Here is a 19,290-nt window from a genome sequence, read left to right as displayed (position 1 = left end):
GGGCTTTTGGGCTCTGCTGCAATTGCCCATTGATGGGTGGCAAGGGCTGTCCAGCCCACCGTGGGTATGGTTGGTTTGCAAGCTTAGGCATGGGCAACCTGGTGGTTGGCCCTGGTTCAGCTTTGGGAATTGCTTGTGCTCCTCGAGGTCCACGTGCGGACTGGCCAGGCCTTGCCCATGTGAGTTGAGGTCCTGCGGAGTGGCTCGTCCCACCGTTTGGGCAGGTGTGCCCCTGGCACCGCCAACACCGGGGCCAGCTCTTCCAGACACCTGTCTGTCTCCCACTTTCAGATGCAGCGAGTCAGCTAGAATAGCTTCAGCTCAGCACGAATGCGAGAAATCCGTGATAATTGTGTTTGAATTTGTTTGAACAGGTTAACGGATTTGCTGGCTAATGCGCCGAAGCTGTCTTTACCTTTTCATCCTGTTGCACGTGCGTGCGCGCTGCTCATATTCTATTTATTCATTTATTTATTTAATAATGATTATTACTCTCTTTGGAGGGCAGGATCACTTCATTATCACCCGTTCCCCGCTGCTGGAGGCTCTCCCACTCACGCAGGTTTGCGTGGGCAGAGGGAGGTGCTTGCCAAGCCGCCTCGGTGCTCTCTCTCGTCGCTCTCTGAAGATCAAAACCTCGGTGGATAAGAGGGCAGAGGACATTTCTCGCTCAGATTCTGGATTTTTACTATATTGAAGGCTTTGAGCTGAAGCTTGACCTTGGAATGAAGTACAAGTTAGTTCAGAGCATTTCCTTTTTTTTTTGTTCTTTCACCGTCCAGTTACCGTGTATCTGCAAGACTGCTGTGCCAGTTCGCCTCTGGTGATGGATGTTTTATAAATATAGCTGGTCTATGTGTGAATTTGGCCTAGCAAAGTCGGGAAGTTAAAAATAAAAGGTCTGGGGCACGGGGGAAAGCATGGAGGTGATGACAGCTCTTCTGACTTTCACGGGAACGACGTGCACGGCTCTTATGCAACCCTGTCCCTTCGGCAGGGATTTAAAAAACAGAAAGTTTGCTTGCCAGAGGAAGATTGGGTTTCCAGTTCTGGCGAGGCTGCAGACTGCCCTCACGTCTTGGAGCAGCTTAGTTTTTTGGACAGCTGCTGTTCACTTTTAGTTTGGACGAATTTTCAATCGTGCTTCAGCGGATGTCACCTTGGGTGCAGTCTCATGTTGCATCCAGCCCTGCAGCCTCCTGCTGAACGGGGAGGATTGCATGACCTCTCCCCGTTCAGCTCAGAGGCCAGGTTTGTCCGTGACCCCAGAGTACTCGGTGCTTCTTGTGTGGCACCATTTCTTGATGGTCAAAAGTGTGTGAGTGCAAGTCCCGGGTGCCCCGGCTGTGGATGCGCAGAGCGGCACTGCATCAGTGCAGAAGGGGAAAACAGCAAAGCTGCGAAGGCAGGAGGGTCCAGAGGAGGAGCTGCAGAGGCCCGTGTAGCATCGAGTCAGGGAATTTAGGAATTTTTATTTCGCATATCATTCCTGCAACAACACTTGGCCTTTGTGGCTCAGGCTTGGGGAAGGGGAGAGCAGGAAAGGTCCTTGGGGCTGAAAGGTAGGACAAATTCTTTTTGAGTAGGTTGGTCTTCACCTTGGAGAACACGAGCCTTCTTTTTCTGTCATCTCCTTTAATTCTACGTCCTTTTCTCAAGTTTGTGTGGCTTGGTGCCATTTTGCGTAGCGTAATTTTAGATTTTGCCTGGTGTTCCAACACTGCTAGCAGTAGTATGAAGATTTGAGCAAGTTCTTTGGTTGTTGAAGGCACCAGCTGGGCTGGGAGCACATTGCACCCCAAATACAACACCAAGGAAGAGCTGTGCCATGCAGCCACTTTCTGTTTCTCATCTTTCTCTTCAAGAACAGCATTACATCTTGTCTCTTGCTTTTGGCTTCAGAATAATTCAAAGTCGACCCTTTAGTTTGTTTATGGGATCATGGTTTTCTTGGCCAACCCGGTTGTCAAGTTGTGTAGCTTGGGCTTTGAGGGTTATACACGACCATGAAAAACTTCAACTCTCTCAGTTGCCTCTGGTGTGTCCTGGTGTCTTTTGTGATCGAGTCAGCTCTGAGCCAGTTTTGTTGCCTCACGGACTGGTCAGATTTTTAGATGCAAACTCAAACTGAAGCTGTTGTACATCACCACCTGGGTTCGTACAGCACCCGCTGCGATCTTGGTGCAAGTGTGCAAATTGTAGTGCTTGCTTTGATGTCGTTCCAGGAGAGCTGGCAAAGCTCACAACCTCTGTTATGAATCAGTTTGGATTCGCATTACGCTATTTCTGGCTTGCCTGGAAGAATTTTATCCAGATTCAGCGCTGTCGTCTCATGTCAAAGGGAACACAGTGTCTCGCGTTGGATTTAATCTGGAGGAGACACGCTTGCAGAGGCATTGTCGTGTCCCAGTTCCCTTGGCCACAAGCACGCTGTTAGCTTGTAGCCATGCTTCCCCTGTGCTTGATGGAAGGACTGTAAAAACATGCTGCAAAATAATCTTTACTTTGAAGAGCTTGAGATCATAGTATTACAAGGGAAATGGAAAAGTGTTTTGAGTGTTTTTTTTTTTTTTTTTTTTAACAGAGGTGGAACTGAGGTAGATGGAGAGAAAGTGACTTTGGGCCCTTGCAAAGTGCAGGCTGCTGCCGGGCTGGGAGCGGATCCCTGGTCCAGTTCTTTCATCCCAGCGTCTCCTTCCCCGTGTTGCCGTTTGAGCAAGACAGCTCACGTTCCCCGAGGATGCCGGCACTGCGTTTTCGTGCCCCCCGCCCCTTGCGTTTTTGTCCTGGATGTGCGGTGGAGGTGGAGGATGTGAACAAGCGCACGCAGTCGGTTCCGCTTGCTTGCGGAGACGCGGTGGAGGTGGCATCGGCGTGCGCCTGGGGGGCGCGCGGAGAGGTTCCCCAGGCAGCTGAGCTGCTTGTGGTTTTCGGTGGATGTGTGCATAAAAACAGAATCTCTTTCAGGACCTTCCTTTTGAAGGCATGCTCAAACCTTGCTTTCTTCATTTTTATAAATATATACGTGAACATCTATACCTGCCCCATCCATGTTCTTTTGCAGAAAGCACACTTTCCTCGCCCCTGGGAAACAGTTTCTTGCAAGCTGCAAGTTTGCCGTCCTGCTCTTTGCACACAGCGCGTCTGCAGCTTTCTGAGCTTATTGCACTTTAATATCATCAGAGTAAAAGCTCTTTTTTTTCCCTCTTCTTTCGCTTTCCCCCCAGTGCACGCGCTGTCGAGTTTGATTTATAGCCTTGAAAAGGAGACTCTTTAGCTTGAAGAATTAATGGTATTTGCATATTTTATTCTGGAATCCCCCCTGGAAGGCCTGCCTGAGCCCTTGGAGGAGCTGGGCTGCCGGGGGCCTGCGCGCAGAACTTTTTTTCTTTCCTTTTTTTTTTTTTTTTTACTTTCAGATTTAGCTGCAGAGGTGAAAAGTTTAAACAGTAAAACCAATAAAACCACATTTATGTGACAGATAAATCGTTTTGAGACGGCTTGCCCTGAGCTGTCAGGCTCCCTGCTGCAAGACTTCTCCCCGTCGTCCCTGAAGGAATACCCAGCGCTGCTGTGTCCACCACCCGGCGAAGCTCTGCCGCCGGCCAGACAGCAGCAAGGCCTCCAAACGGCGCTGTGCGAGGAAGCCGGAGCCCAAAGGTGCCAGCCTGGCCAGCCCCGGGGACCCTCGGGCCCGCTTAGCTGGCCAGATGGATGGGGATAAACAGTTGTAAAATACACAGACTATCCATCACTGTCACGAGCTGGCTCCCGGGATTCTTGCTTGCCGAGCGTGCTGGGAAGGTCCAGGCTAGCACAGGGTGAGGATGCATTTAGGGCAGGTCGTCTTCGTCGCGTTTCTTTGCGCTCTCGTAGCAATGCCAACAGCTGGAGCTGCCCGGCTGCAGGAGAGCCCGTCCATGGGATGCCCGGAGATGCAAATCCCGAGGCTGTCCCAGCAGCATGGGGCAAAACGGCCAGGTGCCAGTGCCCCACTCGGTCCTGGCATGGGGAGCAAGGGGCTCCGCTGGCGGCTGCCCCACCTGATGGAGGAGAACTGCATTGCTTAAACCCAGGGGACAGAGCAAACACTTCCATGCGATTGAGAAGAGCCCCAAGGCCTCTTCCATCTCCTTGGTCCACTTCTCGTTCTCACCTCAGCCTCACCTTTGGGACTTTATTGCTGTGAGCCACTACACGGTCCCTCCGGTGTCCGGACGTGCCCATTATATGGGAAATCATTGTGCTCTGCCGTGTCTGACAGGTGGACATCAGGCTGCCAGGGCAAGGAGTGCTCTGATTTAGCCCCTACGATGACCTGGAGCTGTCGACCAACCTTGCTGTGGGAGTTTCGAGCCTGATGTGCCAGGTGGAAAAAGCCCGGGAAACCGCCTTTCCGGCTGTCCCTTTAAGGGCCCTTGAGCGCTTCCCGTTGGAAAAGCTCCTGCAAATGATGTGCAGCTCCAGCGCGTAGTTAACACAAGGGGCCCCAGCGCAGACCTCCTGGGCAAAGCCTCGGAGAAGGGTGAGACGGAAAAGCCCTCCGAGGTCCCGTCTAATCCGTCCCCCCTGCCAGGGTGGGCGATTGTTCCCCGCCGCTCGCTTTCTTCGCTGTGACCTACATAGTCAAAAAGAATCGTGTTGCACATTTTTGTTTGGGACCTCGAGGTCTTCAAGGAGCCAAATCCCCGGCTTTGTGGGGTGGGCCGCGTTGTTAAACAGGGCTCGCGCCTCCAGGAGCACCATGGAGACGCCGCCACAATGAGCTCTCTATGGGCCGCGCTTCGCTGCCGGACAGCGCTGCCGGATGAAATAGCCGAGCCGCTCTTCGCGGGGGCTCGGCAGCGGGCGCCCGGCTCGCAGGACGGAGGGAATGAAGATGTACATGCACTTGGCAATCGGGCCCATGATAGAGCGGTCACAGGAGCTCTCACCGACAGGAGGCTGAGGGATGGCAGGGAAATGCAGCCACTCTTAATTAACTTGTTTTATACGGCTTGGATTAGTGCTGCGCCTTTCTTAACATCTCCCAGTTTCTCTGCTATGTCCTTATGGTTGAAAGAACCTGGCTAGGTGAAGAGGGATGTCCTCTTAGGGAGAAGAAAGTTTAGTGGGAGAAAGCTATGGGAGGTATTAATTTATTATTGCTGCTTTGGAAAATAGTAATGAGGGCAAGACGATGAAGCCCTGCGTGTAGGACAGCAGACAGCTTCAAAGCTCTTGGTCTGAGGGCCTAGTAGTGTTGTTCTGCAGAGGAGTGACACCTTGGCTTGGGTATTTAAGCCTAGTAACAATCTGGTTTGATTTGGTTTGGTTTTTTTAACCTTGTTATCTTTCTCAGACACCTTACAAGGACTCCAAGGATGCCAGGGGCTGGTGGACCACCAAAACTTGCTCCGTCTAGTTCACTGTCTTGAAAAAATTAGAAGCCACAAGGGAAGTGAAGGGGATCAGACTGGGAAAACTCAAGCTTTGGCAGGGTGGACAATATTGCTGATGACAAAAGCTGGCCAAGTTATGCTTACAAAAGACAGAAGCATGAATGTCAAGTAGGCGAGATCAGGTGTCAAGTATTTGACAAGAGTGGTCTGTGTGGCTGAGGGGAGAGAGAGTGGAGAAAGTGCAGGTGTCCAGGGCAGTTACTCTGGGCAAGGAGGGAGCTTGAAGGAGCTTCTGGGATCCCAGTTTGGAGGGAAGCATTTGGGGAAACTGGAACTGATTCGCTTATTCCTTGCCCGAGATCAAGGGCAGTCCGGGCATTGCTGCTGGGAAGGCTGCAGAGTACACAGGCGCTTTGGGTGCGGTGAGAGCAGACGTATGGTGTAAGCGGGTGCTTGCTTTGTAGACGTGAAGGGCTTCAGATGAGAAATTGCCACCTTAGCTGTCAGGGCTCTGCAGCGGAGATTGTCATGGATGTCTCGGCAAATCTGCCTTTGCCTCCTGCCTCCCCCTGGAGCTGCCAGGGGACTTCAGTGGTTTCTCTAATGAACGGTTGGAAACCACCTGAGACTCCCAGGCTCCTGCTGTAGCTACATTAACCTAAAATAAACCACTGCACTCCTGGATGTCTCTCATCCCTCCCACAGGGAGCTTTGTTCATTAGAGACACTTACAAAGCGCTTTGAAGATGTTTAAGAAGTCTCACTGAGCATGATGAGAAATATTTGTGACCCAGCTAAAGTGGACCAGATGGTAATTTGGGGACAGAAGAAATTATCTATAACTTTAACCACAAAAGTGCTCTCCTACTATAGTTTGAAGCGTCAGGACGCTGTGGTTCTTCTGTGACTCTGCCACTGACCTCCTCCAGGTGTTTGATTTCTCACTTGCACACGTAGCACCTCCATTTCTCCCCTAAAACAGAGGTAATGTGCAGAAAGGTTGTGATATGGTTGAATTAGTTAAAATTATAAAACATTTTGAATGGTTTTTCTGCTTAATGGCACCTGTCCAGGCTTTTTGTCAAGTTTTAGGTAAACCTGCACTCCAGCCAACTTTTAAAAATCTCTTTTTGTTTGTTTTTCTGTTTGTGCTGCAGCTTTTGGATCTGTTTATCCAGTGGGACTGGTCAACGTATTTGGCCGACTATGGGCAACCCACGTGCAAGTACCTTCGTGTGAACCCCACGACGGCCCTCGTCCTGCTGGAAAAGTGAGTGCAGGTCCAGACAATCTCTGGACAGTTTTCAACCCTGTCTCGCTTTAAGCAAGTGCGTCTCAGCCATGCTTTTCATCAGGTACGCTGCCTGGACGGAGCAGCCTCAGGGAGCAGGGCTGCTGGGGAGCCTACCTTCAAGGGTTTCACCCCTACATCTGCAGTGGAAGCTCTAATAGGAAAGTCTTCCACTGTGCAGAGGTGTTTCTGAAGCAAGACCCCCAATATTGTTTAAAATTGGTAGCCTACAGCTCTCTTCTGCGGTTCCATGTGGAAGATTGCAGACTAAAAGCCCAGCTATGGGACAGGTTGCTGTTAGAAAGGACAAGGTCTGTACTCTCAGGTAAGCATGAGTCTAAGCCTCTTTGAAGTCTAGACTTGCCCAGGGTAGTTTATATGCAAGCAAATGCTTTGCACAGCTTCAGCCTGAGGAGCAGAACCTGAACACTGGCCTATGGAATAGAATCATAGGATCAGTAAGGTTGGAAGGGACCTCTGGAGCATCTAGTCCAACCTCCCTGCTCAGCAGGGTCACCTAGAGCATGTTAAACAGGGTTGCATCCAGGTGGGCCTTGAAGATCTCCAGAGAAGGAGGCCCTACAACCTCTCGGGGCAACCTGTGCCAGTGCATCAGGACACTTCAGGTGAGCTCTGCTTGTGTCCTCTATGGGGATTTCAAGATCAGCACAGCAGGGAGCCTTTGAGTCATGGTTGTAGCCAGTCTTGCAAGCCAACAACATGGATGGAAAGTTCATGAGTTATGAAGGGCATGCCCTGAGTACATGCTCTAGAGCACCTCGCAGTAGCCTAAACTCAAGATGCCTTGGTCCAGCAGCCAAAATAGCATTTTTGGCTTCTCTTTAAAAGCTATAGACAGATGTTGGCCAGTATCATCAAGAAAGCATTGAGGGAACGCATCAAATGTGCTTCGCCTGTGTATGCTCCTCTGCAGGGCAATAGTGCCAGCTCTACCCTACGTTCCTTGTTTCTTTGGAAAATCCCAGCCCAAATGGTGGATTCACATATGGGGGCAGCGCATTTGCTTCAGTCCCTAACAGTGGGATTCACTTCACTCATTGCTTCTCTAAAATGTAGTTGCAATTGGAGGGACACTCATCCTGCCCGTTTCAGGAGGCGGCTCAAATGACACTTTCTCTGGTAGACCTCCATGCTCTTACTGGAAGGAACAGGCCTACTCCTGTCCCTTCACTCACAATGGACTTCACAGCTGGGCTGCTATGAGTAAGTCATCAGCTGATCTGACAGCAAAGTGGCCTGCCAAAAATAATAATTAATAATTTTCCAAGCAGCTCATGCTGTGGCTGCTCCATTGCTAAGTCTTCCATGGAGCAAGGCAGGAAAGGCATGGCCTCCTTCTTTGGCAGTAGTTTCCAGTTAGATTTGTTCAGGTTGAACAGGAAAGCAAATCCCTAGGATAAATTTGAGTTGCTCTCCTATTTTTTGAGGTAGGTATCTCATTTTTTTAGGGTATGAGAATACCTAATTGTGCATCAATTCACAGCATATAAATGTTGTCAGTATGGTACACAGGGACTGAACTGATCTAGCTGGTGCTTGGAAAGCACTTTTGTGCATTATGGCATTATTTGTATGTATGCATTGTGTAGTATGATACATGTACGCACTAAGTATTATTTGCAGCATGACAACCATGATCTAAAAGCCTGCAGTATATTCAGGCGCTTGGTAAAATGGTAAACAACTGAGAGCTTGAACCCCCGGCAGTCAGAAGAACTGGGGTCTTGGAAGCAGGCAGGCAGTTGGGACTGGTAACAGCCAGCTGGAAAGACTGTGAGGAGCAAGGAGGCAGCTCCCTGTTCCCGGCACTGAGCTTCAGTTCCCTGTTTTTTGCCCTTTTCCCCAGGTAGTGCTTGAACACGAACCATCCGCACTCTGTGGTGTTATTAAAAAAAAAAAAAAAAAAAAAAAAAAAAAAAAAACAAACCCCAGCTCCGCTTGCCAGCCTTCCCAGGGAATCGTTTTAAGGGAAACCTCGCGTATCCGGTTTGCTTTGCGGAGACAGCCCCGGCATAGTCACCTCTTTGGCACCTGCGTCTCCCGTGTGCTCACAGCACGGCGCCGCTTGGCACTAGGGGCAAGCTCGTGCCGGCTCTTTTCTGTCCCCAGTCTGGCTTCAGGCACACTGAGGGTCCTCTGCGTAGCCCAAGGCCGGCTCCATCTCACCCTTTTTGGTTTCCAAAGGGTCTGGTCTCCCGGGGACACCTGACACCCTGCACTGGACAAGGTGTTAACTCTAGGCGCGTGAGCCCCTCTCCAAACTTGGAGACCAGATCCCCAACCGTATCTGGACGTAACTAGCTTTGCCAACAGGACGACATGAAATTCTGATCCACTGGTTCGTTTTTTAACTTGTTTTCATGATTATCTCTTTTCCTAATCACACATCTCTCATAGGATATCACGAGTGTAAGTATGCTGCTTGCTTGGGCTTTTACCTTCACCTTGCAATGACTTTATTGTTTGGTTTAAATGGAGCACTAAATGATCTAAATGCAAGCTGTCTTTGAAACGGTTCCCGCTGGTAACTTTATCGTCTCAAATGCACTACTTACAACTAAAAGAGGAGCTTTTACTGTGTTGCTTTTTTTTTCTTATAGATTAATTTAAACAAAGCTTGACTCCATTTAAGGTGGTGTTTGTTGACAGGGGTGGGGACAGCGCTGAGCTTTCCCTCTCCCTTCTGCTTTTAATTCTTAGGCTAGTACAGAGGGTTGACAGTACAAAAGTGGATCTAGTTGTCCTAGGGCTCTGCAGGCACAAGCTTAAAGAAGTAAAAGTGTTGAACCTCCAAAGAACTTGTTAGCTGCTCAAACATACTGCCTTTCTATTTTAAACCTGATATTCTTGGCGTCTTGATTCAAAGCCCTGTCCGCCACAGTGCCATCCAGCTACTGAAAGATCAAGCGCTCCCTATAGCCAAATGTTGGAAAAGAAACAGGCTCGAGTTCAGGGATCTGGACCAAAACTCTACAGACAGAGGCCATGGTCCCACATGGAGGCTGCGAGTCTGACTTTTACTGTTCCCACCCCCAGCTAGTCCTCAGTTGTGCCAGGACTGTGGAAGGGTGTTTTCCATCCAGGTTAGGTCCGTGACCCTCATGCTCGGGTGACCTCCCAAACATCTGTTGTAGCCCAAATGAGGAGCCTGGGAGCAGCTTGTGCCAACACTGTCACCAAGAGAAAAGCCTTTTGAACCACCAACTTGAGGGTACATCTACCCACTGGCTTGCAGGCACGCACAGACTTGCCCTGCTCTCACTCCAAGCCTACGAGGAGATACCTAACAACATGAGCCCTGAGCAAATACGCCTTATTGCAGTCTGGCTTCCTGCCTGCAGAGTTAATGCAGATGTTGCTTGATGACCTGAAGGCCAGACCTCCTGTTTTGAAGGGTTAGTTGACTCCTCAGTTTTGTAAATCTTTTCTTAATAGCTGGTACAGTCCTTATAAACCTGTATCTGTGTATCTGATGTTTGCCTGTAGATGTGAAATTCCTTTTGTACACAGTGAGGTTAATAAGACTGAGTAGTTCAGAGGACCTGAAGATTAGCAATTGGACACCCAGTCCCCAGGAAAGATGCCTGGCCACATGCAGCTGGTAACGCAGCTCCCAGCTGCAGTTAAACTTTGTAGGGGAATCTGTCTGAAGGAATGCACAGATTTTAAAAGAATCATTGTGACCCGAAATGTCCCTTAACCAGCATTTGTTTACCATGGCAAAGTCAAGTCACAAAATGTGATCTTAACTGCATCATCCGCTGTGCATGTCAGCCAGCTACGCTTTTCCACGGCTCCTGGAAGCAGAGCTAATTGCATATGCGCTAGACACCTAAGATAGCAGTCCTGCCTTTGGCACCGACCGGATTGCATCAGCCCGGTGTCTGCCTGCAGGGCTTTGATGGCCGCAGGACTGCAGCCCACGGTGTCTCTTCCAATGGTAATTGGATCTGAAGACTCAGCCTCTTCCAGGGCTTGCATCCAGTTTCTGCCTGCCGTACGCCTGCATGTCCCTGCGCTCCCAGGACACTCCCGTGGTGGCTGGGGCTCTGCCGTGGTGGGATGCCTGGGATAGGTCATACGCTTGGGCTTCTGCAGGTTTGGGAGTTCTGCAGGTGGCTTCACTAAGCGAGGAGGTCCAGCTGTTAGCACCTGCAAATTCCCAGGGAGCTGATGTTCTGAGATACCAGGAACTTCAGTCGCTCCTGGATATTTCGGAAGTTCGGAGCTAGCTCCAACTTTAGCAGGTCCGCCGGCCTGCATTAGCTATCACGATCAGGTTATTGTCACCCCAAATGGGTGCTCTGACTTTAATGTTTCATTATCCTGATCCATAGCTTTATCCGTGCAACTCCTTTATAATTCAGCAGAAAGCAAAGATGGTATTTTCTTGCACATGATCTTCATTTCTTAAAAAATAATGTTTCATGGGAATAAATCTTCTTTTCACCTGCAGCCTTAAACAGCTCCCATGAAATCAGACCCAAAGGGCTGTAAGAAAGAAAGCTACCAAGGAGAGGGAGGAAAACTCCTAGGGCAGAGAGGTTTTGCTGTAAACCCAGCCACATACTTCCTCTGGGTATTACATGTGCAAAAAAATCAATGCTTTTGGCCATTCAGTATTGCTTTGGCTGGCAGCAACGCAAGGGATGCGGCGCTGGACTGAGGATCTGAAGATAGAGGTTTACTTTCGGCAAGCCCGATGTCCCTACCTCGCCTGGGAAGCAGCCGCAGTGCTCCCAGCCTTCCCAGCGAAGGGTTTGGAGTGCCGCTGGAGCTGCGTAGCACCGCGTGAGAAATAGGTGCTATGCTTACGTGAGGATGAGGAGTTCTAAAACTCATGAAGCTGCAGCACCTAGAACCTGTGTGACTTGGAAGCGCTTCCCCTCGGCGTCTGTGCTGCCCGCTTCTTGCAGTGGAGCCTCTGGCAACCTGCTTAGGTTAAAAAAAAAAAAAGAGAGAGAAAAAGAAAAAATACTTATTTTACTGAATAAAATTGCTCCAAGCTATCTTGTTACTGTTGGGAAAGCAGCTCCATTGTAATCCTGTGTCTTTGGGCACTTATAACTTTAGCAAATTACCCTTTGGGATAAAGTTGTTATCCTTGTTTTCAGTTCCAAGCTAGACATTTTTTTGGAACATTTCAGATTCCCTTTGGCTCTTTTTAGGAAGATTGAAGCATGAAAAAACTTGGGGTTTTTTTAATCTGTTAAGTAAGTTTCAAGAGGTTTGTTTTGTGCTTGGATAACTCAAAACCCCCTAATTTGACGACCTGCCAACTTTCCAAGGACTATCATCGCTGTTTCCCAATCACTGCGAGGCTTCATTTAGATACCCAGAGCTGAAAACGCAGATTTATGTGACTCGTCCAAAGCCGACTGCCTCTGCCAGATCTGATTTAACGAGAAAATCATTTACAAATTACGGTATTATAAAAAAGCGGGGCCTTCTCAGACCCGGTAGGTTGGACGTCACAAGCCCCGCTGCCTTTGGGATCTGCCGTAGCCCCGTTGAAGGGTTGACCCCTTCGGGGCAGTTTCCCTTCGCAGCTTTAACTGCAGCGCGCGGGCTGCCTGCGGGAGCCGCGCCGCTGACGCTTCCACCGCGCCGCGGGACGGGGAGCCCCCGCGGACGTGGCTGCGAACGCCAGCGTGCATGAGGCTGGAGCTTTGCATGCGGGAGAGAAACGGAGCTGCCCCGGTTTCGCCTCTTGGTCCCGGGCCGCCGGCGGCTCGTCTTCCCTTTGGCTTTCCAGAGCAGCTCGGGGCGCTTGTTGAGACCGGTGGGCTACATGGCGTGCTAAAAGTGCAATTAAAAGGGGAAAAAAAAATAAATGCAAATCTCGAGGAGATTTGTAATTTGGGGAAACCAGCGCTGGATTCCTGTGGTTTAACGCTGCATAGTGTTTTAAGTTAACGGCGCGGAAACTTTACGGCTGCCGCAGAAGCTGCATCTCTTGGCCGCATGCGATGCACCGTTGTGAACGATAAACATTAATGCTGTGGATCTGATGCTAAATTTTTTTATTTCCTGCCACTCACACCGTGGATCTCTTTAACATGGCAGTATCGTCGCTTAGCATTTAATAAGATGACGCAGGAACGTAGCGGAAGCTGCTCTGAGGGAAGGAGGGGAGTGAGGAAACTTGTGAGCGGAGGCAGAGCCCCTGCAGCGGTGTGATGTGATTTGCGGGGGTTGCAAAGCGAAGTAGGGCAGAGATACGCTGCGTAGGGAGAGGCGTACCCATGGCTCGGGGTGCCCCTCTTCGCACACAGCTGTCCTATAAATTGGGGACGGAGCCTTCAGGTGCCATCACCTCCTCTCTCCCTACCAGGGCCGGAGTATAGTCACTCCGGAAGGACCCAGCGGGTCGGGTACTCCGGTACCCCGTGAGCTTCCCAGCAGCGTGCGGGGCGCGTGGCTTCACGCGGGGTTCGTTGGCGGGCTCGGGGTAGGAGCAAGGCCCGTGCCATAACCTGACCGGCTCTTTCTGCTCTGCGCAGGATGCGGGACACGAGCAGGAAGAACAACGTGTTTGCGCAGTTCCGCAAGAACGAACGGGACAAGCAGAAGCTCATAGACACGGTGGCCAAACAGCTCCGCAGCCTCATCAACAGCCATCACTCATGAGGGCACCGGCCGCTCGAGGCGGGACTCTGGGACCTCCAGGCGACGCCGGGCTCCGCGGCGCGGCCTGCCGCGGGCCCGCGCTTGGCGTCCTTGTTCAAAGAGAATACCTGTATTTTTTTATTCACATGTATAGTCTTCTTGAAACCTACCCTTCTGACAAAATGTTCCTTGTTAAACAATCCCGGGGGAAAAAAAGGCGGCACTGTTTGTGCTGGTACGGTGAAGGTGGGGTCAGGAGCCGCCAGTATAAGCTCCTATTTTCAGGAGTTTATAAAGCGAGGGTAAAAGCTGAAGGCTCAGAGAGAAGTTCACACCCAGACTATTGTTGTTGTTATTATTATTATTATTATTATTATTTTGTGTAAGCCACATTCGAAGAATCAGTTTGACTTTCTTTTGTTAAGTTATTCAATTGCAGAACAAATAACAAGAAAAAATATATATATATTGGGAGCAGCCACGGTTTCAGATTCTTTTCACGGGCTCCGTTAAAATGAGCGCATGTTTAGAAGAGGGTCACTTGTTAGCCTGTCGCGCAAACTTGCCTGTTGGTTTTGTGTAGGAAGAGGGACAAACTGATTTCCCAACCTTTCTATTTTATTTTTTTTTCCTCCTGTAAGGGCTGATTTCCACCTTAGCTTGCAGATCCCTTGCAGGGAGGCAGTGGCTGGAGCTGCACTCCCAGCCCGTTCCTGCACATCTACAACCACGGCGCTCAGAGCAGATGTGCGCTGAGCTACGCCTCTAGGACCTGCTGTTGTCTTTGGTACCCGCACCGAATGTAAAAGGGCTCAGGAGCTGCCTCGTGCATAGAGCAAGCGAGCATGGAGTCAAGTCCCTCTGCTTCCCCTGGTCTGACTCGTGCGGCACACGGCGCAGCCCAGCAAATGCGGCTCTCCCCGAGCGGTTCGACGTGATGGCCCCGAAGTGGAGACAGCAGCAGCTTCGCCTGTGGAGCAGCAGCCTCCAACTCCCACCGGCTCAGAAGTGCCTAAGGACAAAATTCTCCTCTTCGCGCTGGAGGTGCCCATACATCATCCCCTCAAATCAAGACATCCTTCGAGGGCAACCCTAACGCTATCAACAGGATGTTAATCATGGGGTTCATGTTACAGAGAGAGGGGACTTTTGCCCTTATCTTTTCTTTACCCTTCTGACTCTAATTACTGCAGGTGGAAGCTTATCCAGCCGGTTCCCCCACCTACCAAGCCCTGATGCCGCGTTGAAGGGAGTCAGTCTCCGGCGTGTACATAACCACCCTGGCGGCGCTGCTTCGGCACGGACGTGAGCGGTTTTTTAACATCGTTTGAATGCGCTGGGTTGTCAGCTCTCATCTGAAATCACTTCTGGAAGTTGATGCACCTTTTCTAACCCTCAGAGCGAGGTTTGTTCTTCTTAACCTGCCCTCACGCTGTGGAAGGGCAGGGCTGGTTTGAGTGCTGTTACGTCGTGACGCATGTGTTTGCAGAATGGTAGCTACGCTTTCCTCCTGCAGTTAGTCCCTTTTCTTTCTCACCGTGTGCACTTTTTGCTTTGTGGCTCTTGCCCAGGGAGCTCTTCTGATACTCAGGCTCTGGACACACGAAGGGGACGGTGCTTTAGTTTCTCTCCTCGTTCCTCAGCAACACTTTTTTTATTTTTTGGATAAGGGTACATGATACTTAACCCTGGAAGTAAATAGGCACACTGGAAGCAATGTACTGTTGCCCTGTCACGGCAGTCTCCAAACATGAGGAGCAGTGGATGGGATATTTTCGTTAATGTGAGGGAAGACCAAATGCTGAAAGTTGGCTTTATGGTTCTTTTCTTTGGGGGGATCAAAGGGTACTTTTGGCTTAACACCTCTTCGAAGCACTTGCAAGAAGGGTAGAGGAGAAAGAAGCAACTGAAGGAAAATTGTCGTTATTGTGGCCAGAAAGAGCTCAGCAGCGGCAGAGACATCCACGCATGAGCCCACAAGTGCTTCCTCTCAAGACAGAGACAAGTGAAAAAGCAAACTTGGTTGATCTGCCAGAGGCAATTTCTTTTCTGCTCTCTAAAAGGCTAATGTCCCCCCGTGATGGAGAAAGCAGGGCTGCCTCTGCCAGCCTCCCGCCCACCGGTGAGAAGGGCCCTGCAGCTCCTCGGCGGTGGGGCGGTGCCCCCCAGCTCATCGGGGCACGCGGAGTTGAACCTGAGTGTCGGACCCAGCCCACCCGACGAGGCCCAGGACCTTGGTTGCCCACTGAGTCCCTGCGATCTGGAGATGTGTCTTAGCAGCCCAAATGCTGCACAATTGAGAACAAAAAATTGCCCAGCTTTTTGGACTCTGGTACGAAGGTCTCCTTAGCTCCACTATGGAGAAGAGGAAGGACTCCTGTCTTCACTGCCTGGCCAAGGCATCTTGCCAGCTCTCAGTGCCCCTGCCGAGATGTGTCCAACGGAGCAGCATGGACCACAGGACGCTTTATTCCTCCTTTCTGTCTCCTGGTGGTGCCATGGTGGGAGAGAGGGGCAATAGCACGAGTCAACATGAGAAGCAGGAGCAAAACCAGGTGGATCAGCTCCCCGAAGAGTCACATCTGCCTGCCCTGGGCGGTTGAGGTCCTACCCAGTGTACAGAGATTGAAACAAAAACCTGAGATACCAGTGGTGACAGTAGTATGGGTGGCTTCAATCCACAGGGCGCTTATGTTAAGGGCCATTAAATAGTAATAAGCACTTTAAAATACTTCAGACCAAGCTGCTACAGAGGCTGGCGACGGTGTAATCGAGCATCAGCAAGCATGACAAATAAGGCGCTCTAGCATTTCCAGTTTTTATTAGTGGGAGGATAGACTGTCAAACACAATTTTTAATCGCATTTGTCAGCTGCCGACTTTGCCGCCGGGCAAGGCGGCAGCTTCGCAGCCTTGGTTGTTTTCTTCTTCTCCGCGCTGGCTGCTGGGACGCGGCCGGGGAAAGAAGGCGAAGAGGGGACGTGTCCTTGCTCTGAGCGCCGCAGCCAGCTCCGACCTTCCCCACCCCGGAGCCGGCCTCTCCGTCCCCTCTCCGCCGAGCTCGACTGAAAGCGGGATTGCCGGGCTGGTGCAGGATGGATTTCCGAGGTCTTTTAAGCGCTGCTCTGCGAGGCCGTGCAAAGCGCCGGGGCTGGGATCGTGTGAGCAGACTCCTGGGTCGTAGCGCTTCGGACTTTCTGCTGGGAAAGCGAGTCCCAGCCAAGTAAGAGATTCAGAGAGTTTCTGATTTCGGGAGGTCAAGCGCCTAACCACAAGTCACATAACGGGGATGAAAAATGGAATTTTGTTGCTCTGTTCCTAATTAACTTTTTGTTCCAAGAGATGCAGTTCCATCCCTTCAAAATAAAATTAATCTTTTAAACAGATTGCTTAAAAAGCCCTGGAAGACATTTAAAATCCCCTCTAAATCTCTTACTAATGATCAGTATCCTCCAATACGGATGGTATTGCTTAAGAGGGAAAAGTTATTGCTATGAATTTGTAACGTGGCGGGAGGCAGGGGCAGAATCCCCTGCTGCAAGCGTAGATTTGCAGCCCCCGAAGCAAGTAATGCTGCTCTTAACCCATCCGTGTACAGACACGACTGGTCCTTAGTTTCTTAAGCCAGTGGCCGTAGGAAAGGTTGGGTTGTTCCCCCCTCTCCCTGCTTCCTGGCACAAACATTTCAGCACCGGTTGAGTTGAGGGGACTTGGGGGGCGAGGGGGGAACAAATTGGCTTCCTGGGAAGCGTCCGTGCATGTTGCCCTCTCTGTAGCCGTACGGGGCTGTGCAAGGCATCCCGCCGCCAGCCTCCGCGTCGGGAGTAATTTTTGTAATGTCTCTCGTGCACTAACCTACGGACGCGACTGTACCTGTGCATTCGGGGGATGTCCCGCATTAGGCTTTGGCGTGTGTGCGTGAGTGCAAGGGAGAGGAAGCGATTGCTGTTGTTGTTGCTGCTGCTGCTGCTGTTGTTCTCGGGCTGGAGTTCAAGTCAGATGCTCTCAGCAGCTTTGCACTTTGTTCCGAGTCCAGCCGCAGCGCCGCGCTCCGCGGGGAAACGCCGGCCGTCGCACTGCTCGGCGCTCCGTTTTGTTTGTGCTTTGCCGAAGCGCGGCTGTTCTGTGCTGCTGCGCCGGGCCGGAAGGCGGGGGCATTGCCGGGCCGTCCTCAACCTGTTTGCAAGTTGCTGGGAGGCAACGCGGAAAGCAGCAGCTTAGCTGGAGATGTGGGAGCCGCCGAAGACCCCAAGTACGAGTGGGGCCGCGGTGCCCTGGTGGACATCAGCTCACTCAGCGGGATGCTCCTGGGCTCCTCATGCCATGTGGACCCGTGGGTGGATGCTGCTGTTGTCAGAAATTCTCGAGATGGAACTGGTTTTAGCATGATGCCTTCTCCACTGGACGTAGCTGCAAGGACGGCGGGTTTGCTGTAGATGTTGAGTTCCAACCCTGGAGGAGCTCATCTGGTCTTCTCCAGGGGCGACAGCATCTACCCTTTGCATCCCTGGTCCTTCCTACCTATCCAGCCCATCTCAGTTGGGTGTTTCATTATTGCCTGCTTTGGAGCTTTTTCACCCCCGAAATACCTTGTGTTGGAAGATTTGGAGGAGGCAGCATTAGGTGTCCCTCTCCCTCATCCCTCCTGGCCAGTGGGGTGGGATGCAAGTCTGGACTGCTTAGGCTTTCTGCACCCACTTGTCTACATCTCTGTGGAGCACCCAGATCCAGCCTTCACCCAGGAACGTGCTGCTGCTGTTGGTTTTTAAGCCCCTCTCTGCCCCGAAGAACCGTGCGGCGATGTGACGGAGAGCCGGAGCACGGCAGCGGAAAAATGCCGATAATCCGAGGTTGCTCACCAGGAGTCCTGTCCGCCCTCTCGTCTTGCTAGTCCCACTGACGTCTTTCTTGGCCCACACACACGCGTGTGCGTGCACTCACACACACACACACACACTCCTGGCCCTCGATGCCCGCTGGCTGCTCGAGTTGCCTTTTTTGTGTAGGGGGAAGGCGTGATTTTTGTAAACTAAGGTGGTGAAAAACAGCTTTTTTTGCACAAGTTGTTGCACAATAACGGGAAAATTTAGTAAATTAGGTTTAACTTTAAAGGGAACTCTTTTTTTCTTAAAACTCACTAGCAGAGCTACTGATTAAAAAAAAAGGACTGTTCTAAAAAGAAAAAAAACGGACTGCATGGTTTACAGGTTAAATTGTGTTAGAAGTTAGCATGTTGATCACAACTGTACATTTATCCTATTGTAACTTCTATTAAACAATACAGCATATAACTGTTTAAATAAGTGCCTGTGCTGCGTGTGGCTCTGTGCACCGGGGCCGGGGGGCCACCGAGGGGCGTGAGCCAGCTGCCGCTTCGGGGGGGACGTGGCAGGGAACGGCACCGGCATGGATCCAGGACTCCAAAATGTCCCGGTTTGGAGCCCTGGGAACCGTTTTCCTCTGCAAGGCAATGCTGTGTTGCAACGCTGCCAGAGAAAATCCCCAAATCCCTAAAAGACAAGTCAAAGCTCCCGTGCTTGCTGGGTAGAGCAGGATCGAGGAGATCGTGGTGCAGGATCCGTTTTATTGCCTGCCCTGCAAGCTCGTCCCAGAAGCAAACGACCCTTTAATGAGACTAGGCTCCCTTTTCCCTCCTCTCCTGTGGGCTAAAGCCAAGTTTTGCCCAATTCAGTAGCTATTTTAATTGCTTTCTACCGTGAGTGAGTGTGATTAAATCCAAACCTTCAGCTGCCTGCAAGGAATGTGCGTTTTGCTCTCATTGATTGCATCTATGTTTGCAGATGGGGAAAATAATCCTGAGCAGGAATTATGATGATTTGGAGGCCGGAGCAAAGATCATGGGAGGCAGTTCGTGGAGGCAGAGAGTGGTGGCTTGAGCCTTGCGTGGGAAATCTTTGTGTCCTCTCACATTGCATAATTTCTTTTGTGGTATTTGTCATCCTTTGCAATTTGATGATGATATTGATGT

The 19,290-nt window shown here is 50.8% G+C and overlaps 1 protein-coding gene across 3 annotated transcripts in view; it reads left to right on the top strand.

Annotated features, from left to right (window-relative positions):
* Positions 1-18,604, top strand: part of EXOC6B (exocyst complex component 6B) — a 293,100-nt gene extending 274,496 nt beyond the window's left edge. For all 3 annotated transcript variants that reach the window (XM_062574913.1, XM_062574912.1, XM_062574911.1), the window contains 2 exons: positions 6,539-6,651; positions 13,197-18,604. In XM_062574913.1, coding sequence (XP_062430897.1) covers positions 6,539-6,651; positions 13,197-13,323 — 240 coding nt within the window. In that variant the 3' untranslated portion in view covers positions 13,324-18,604. The remainder of the gene's footprint in view (positions 1-6,538; positions 6,652-13,196) is intronic.
* The last annotated feature ends 686 nt before the right edge of the window (positions 18,605-19,290 follow it).

The sequence above is a fragment of the Rhea pennata genome, chromosome 4 (genome assembly GCF_028389875.1).
Source record: "Rhea pennata isolate bPtePen1 chromosome 4, bPtePen1.pri, whole genome shotgun sequence".
Taxonomy (NCBI): Eukaryota; Metazoa; Chordata; class Aves; order Rheiformes; family Rheidae; genus Rhea; species Rhea pennata.
Note: the sequence above shows the minus strand (reverse complement) of the source record. Positions and strands in the feature narration are given on the sequence as shown.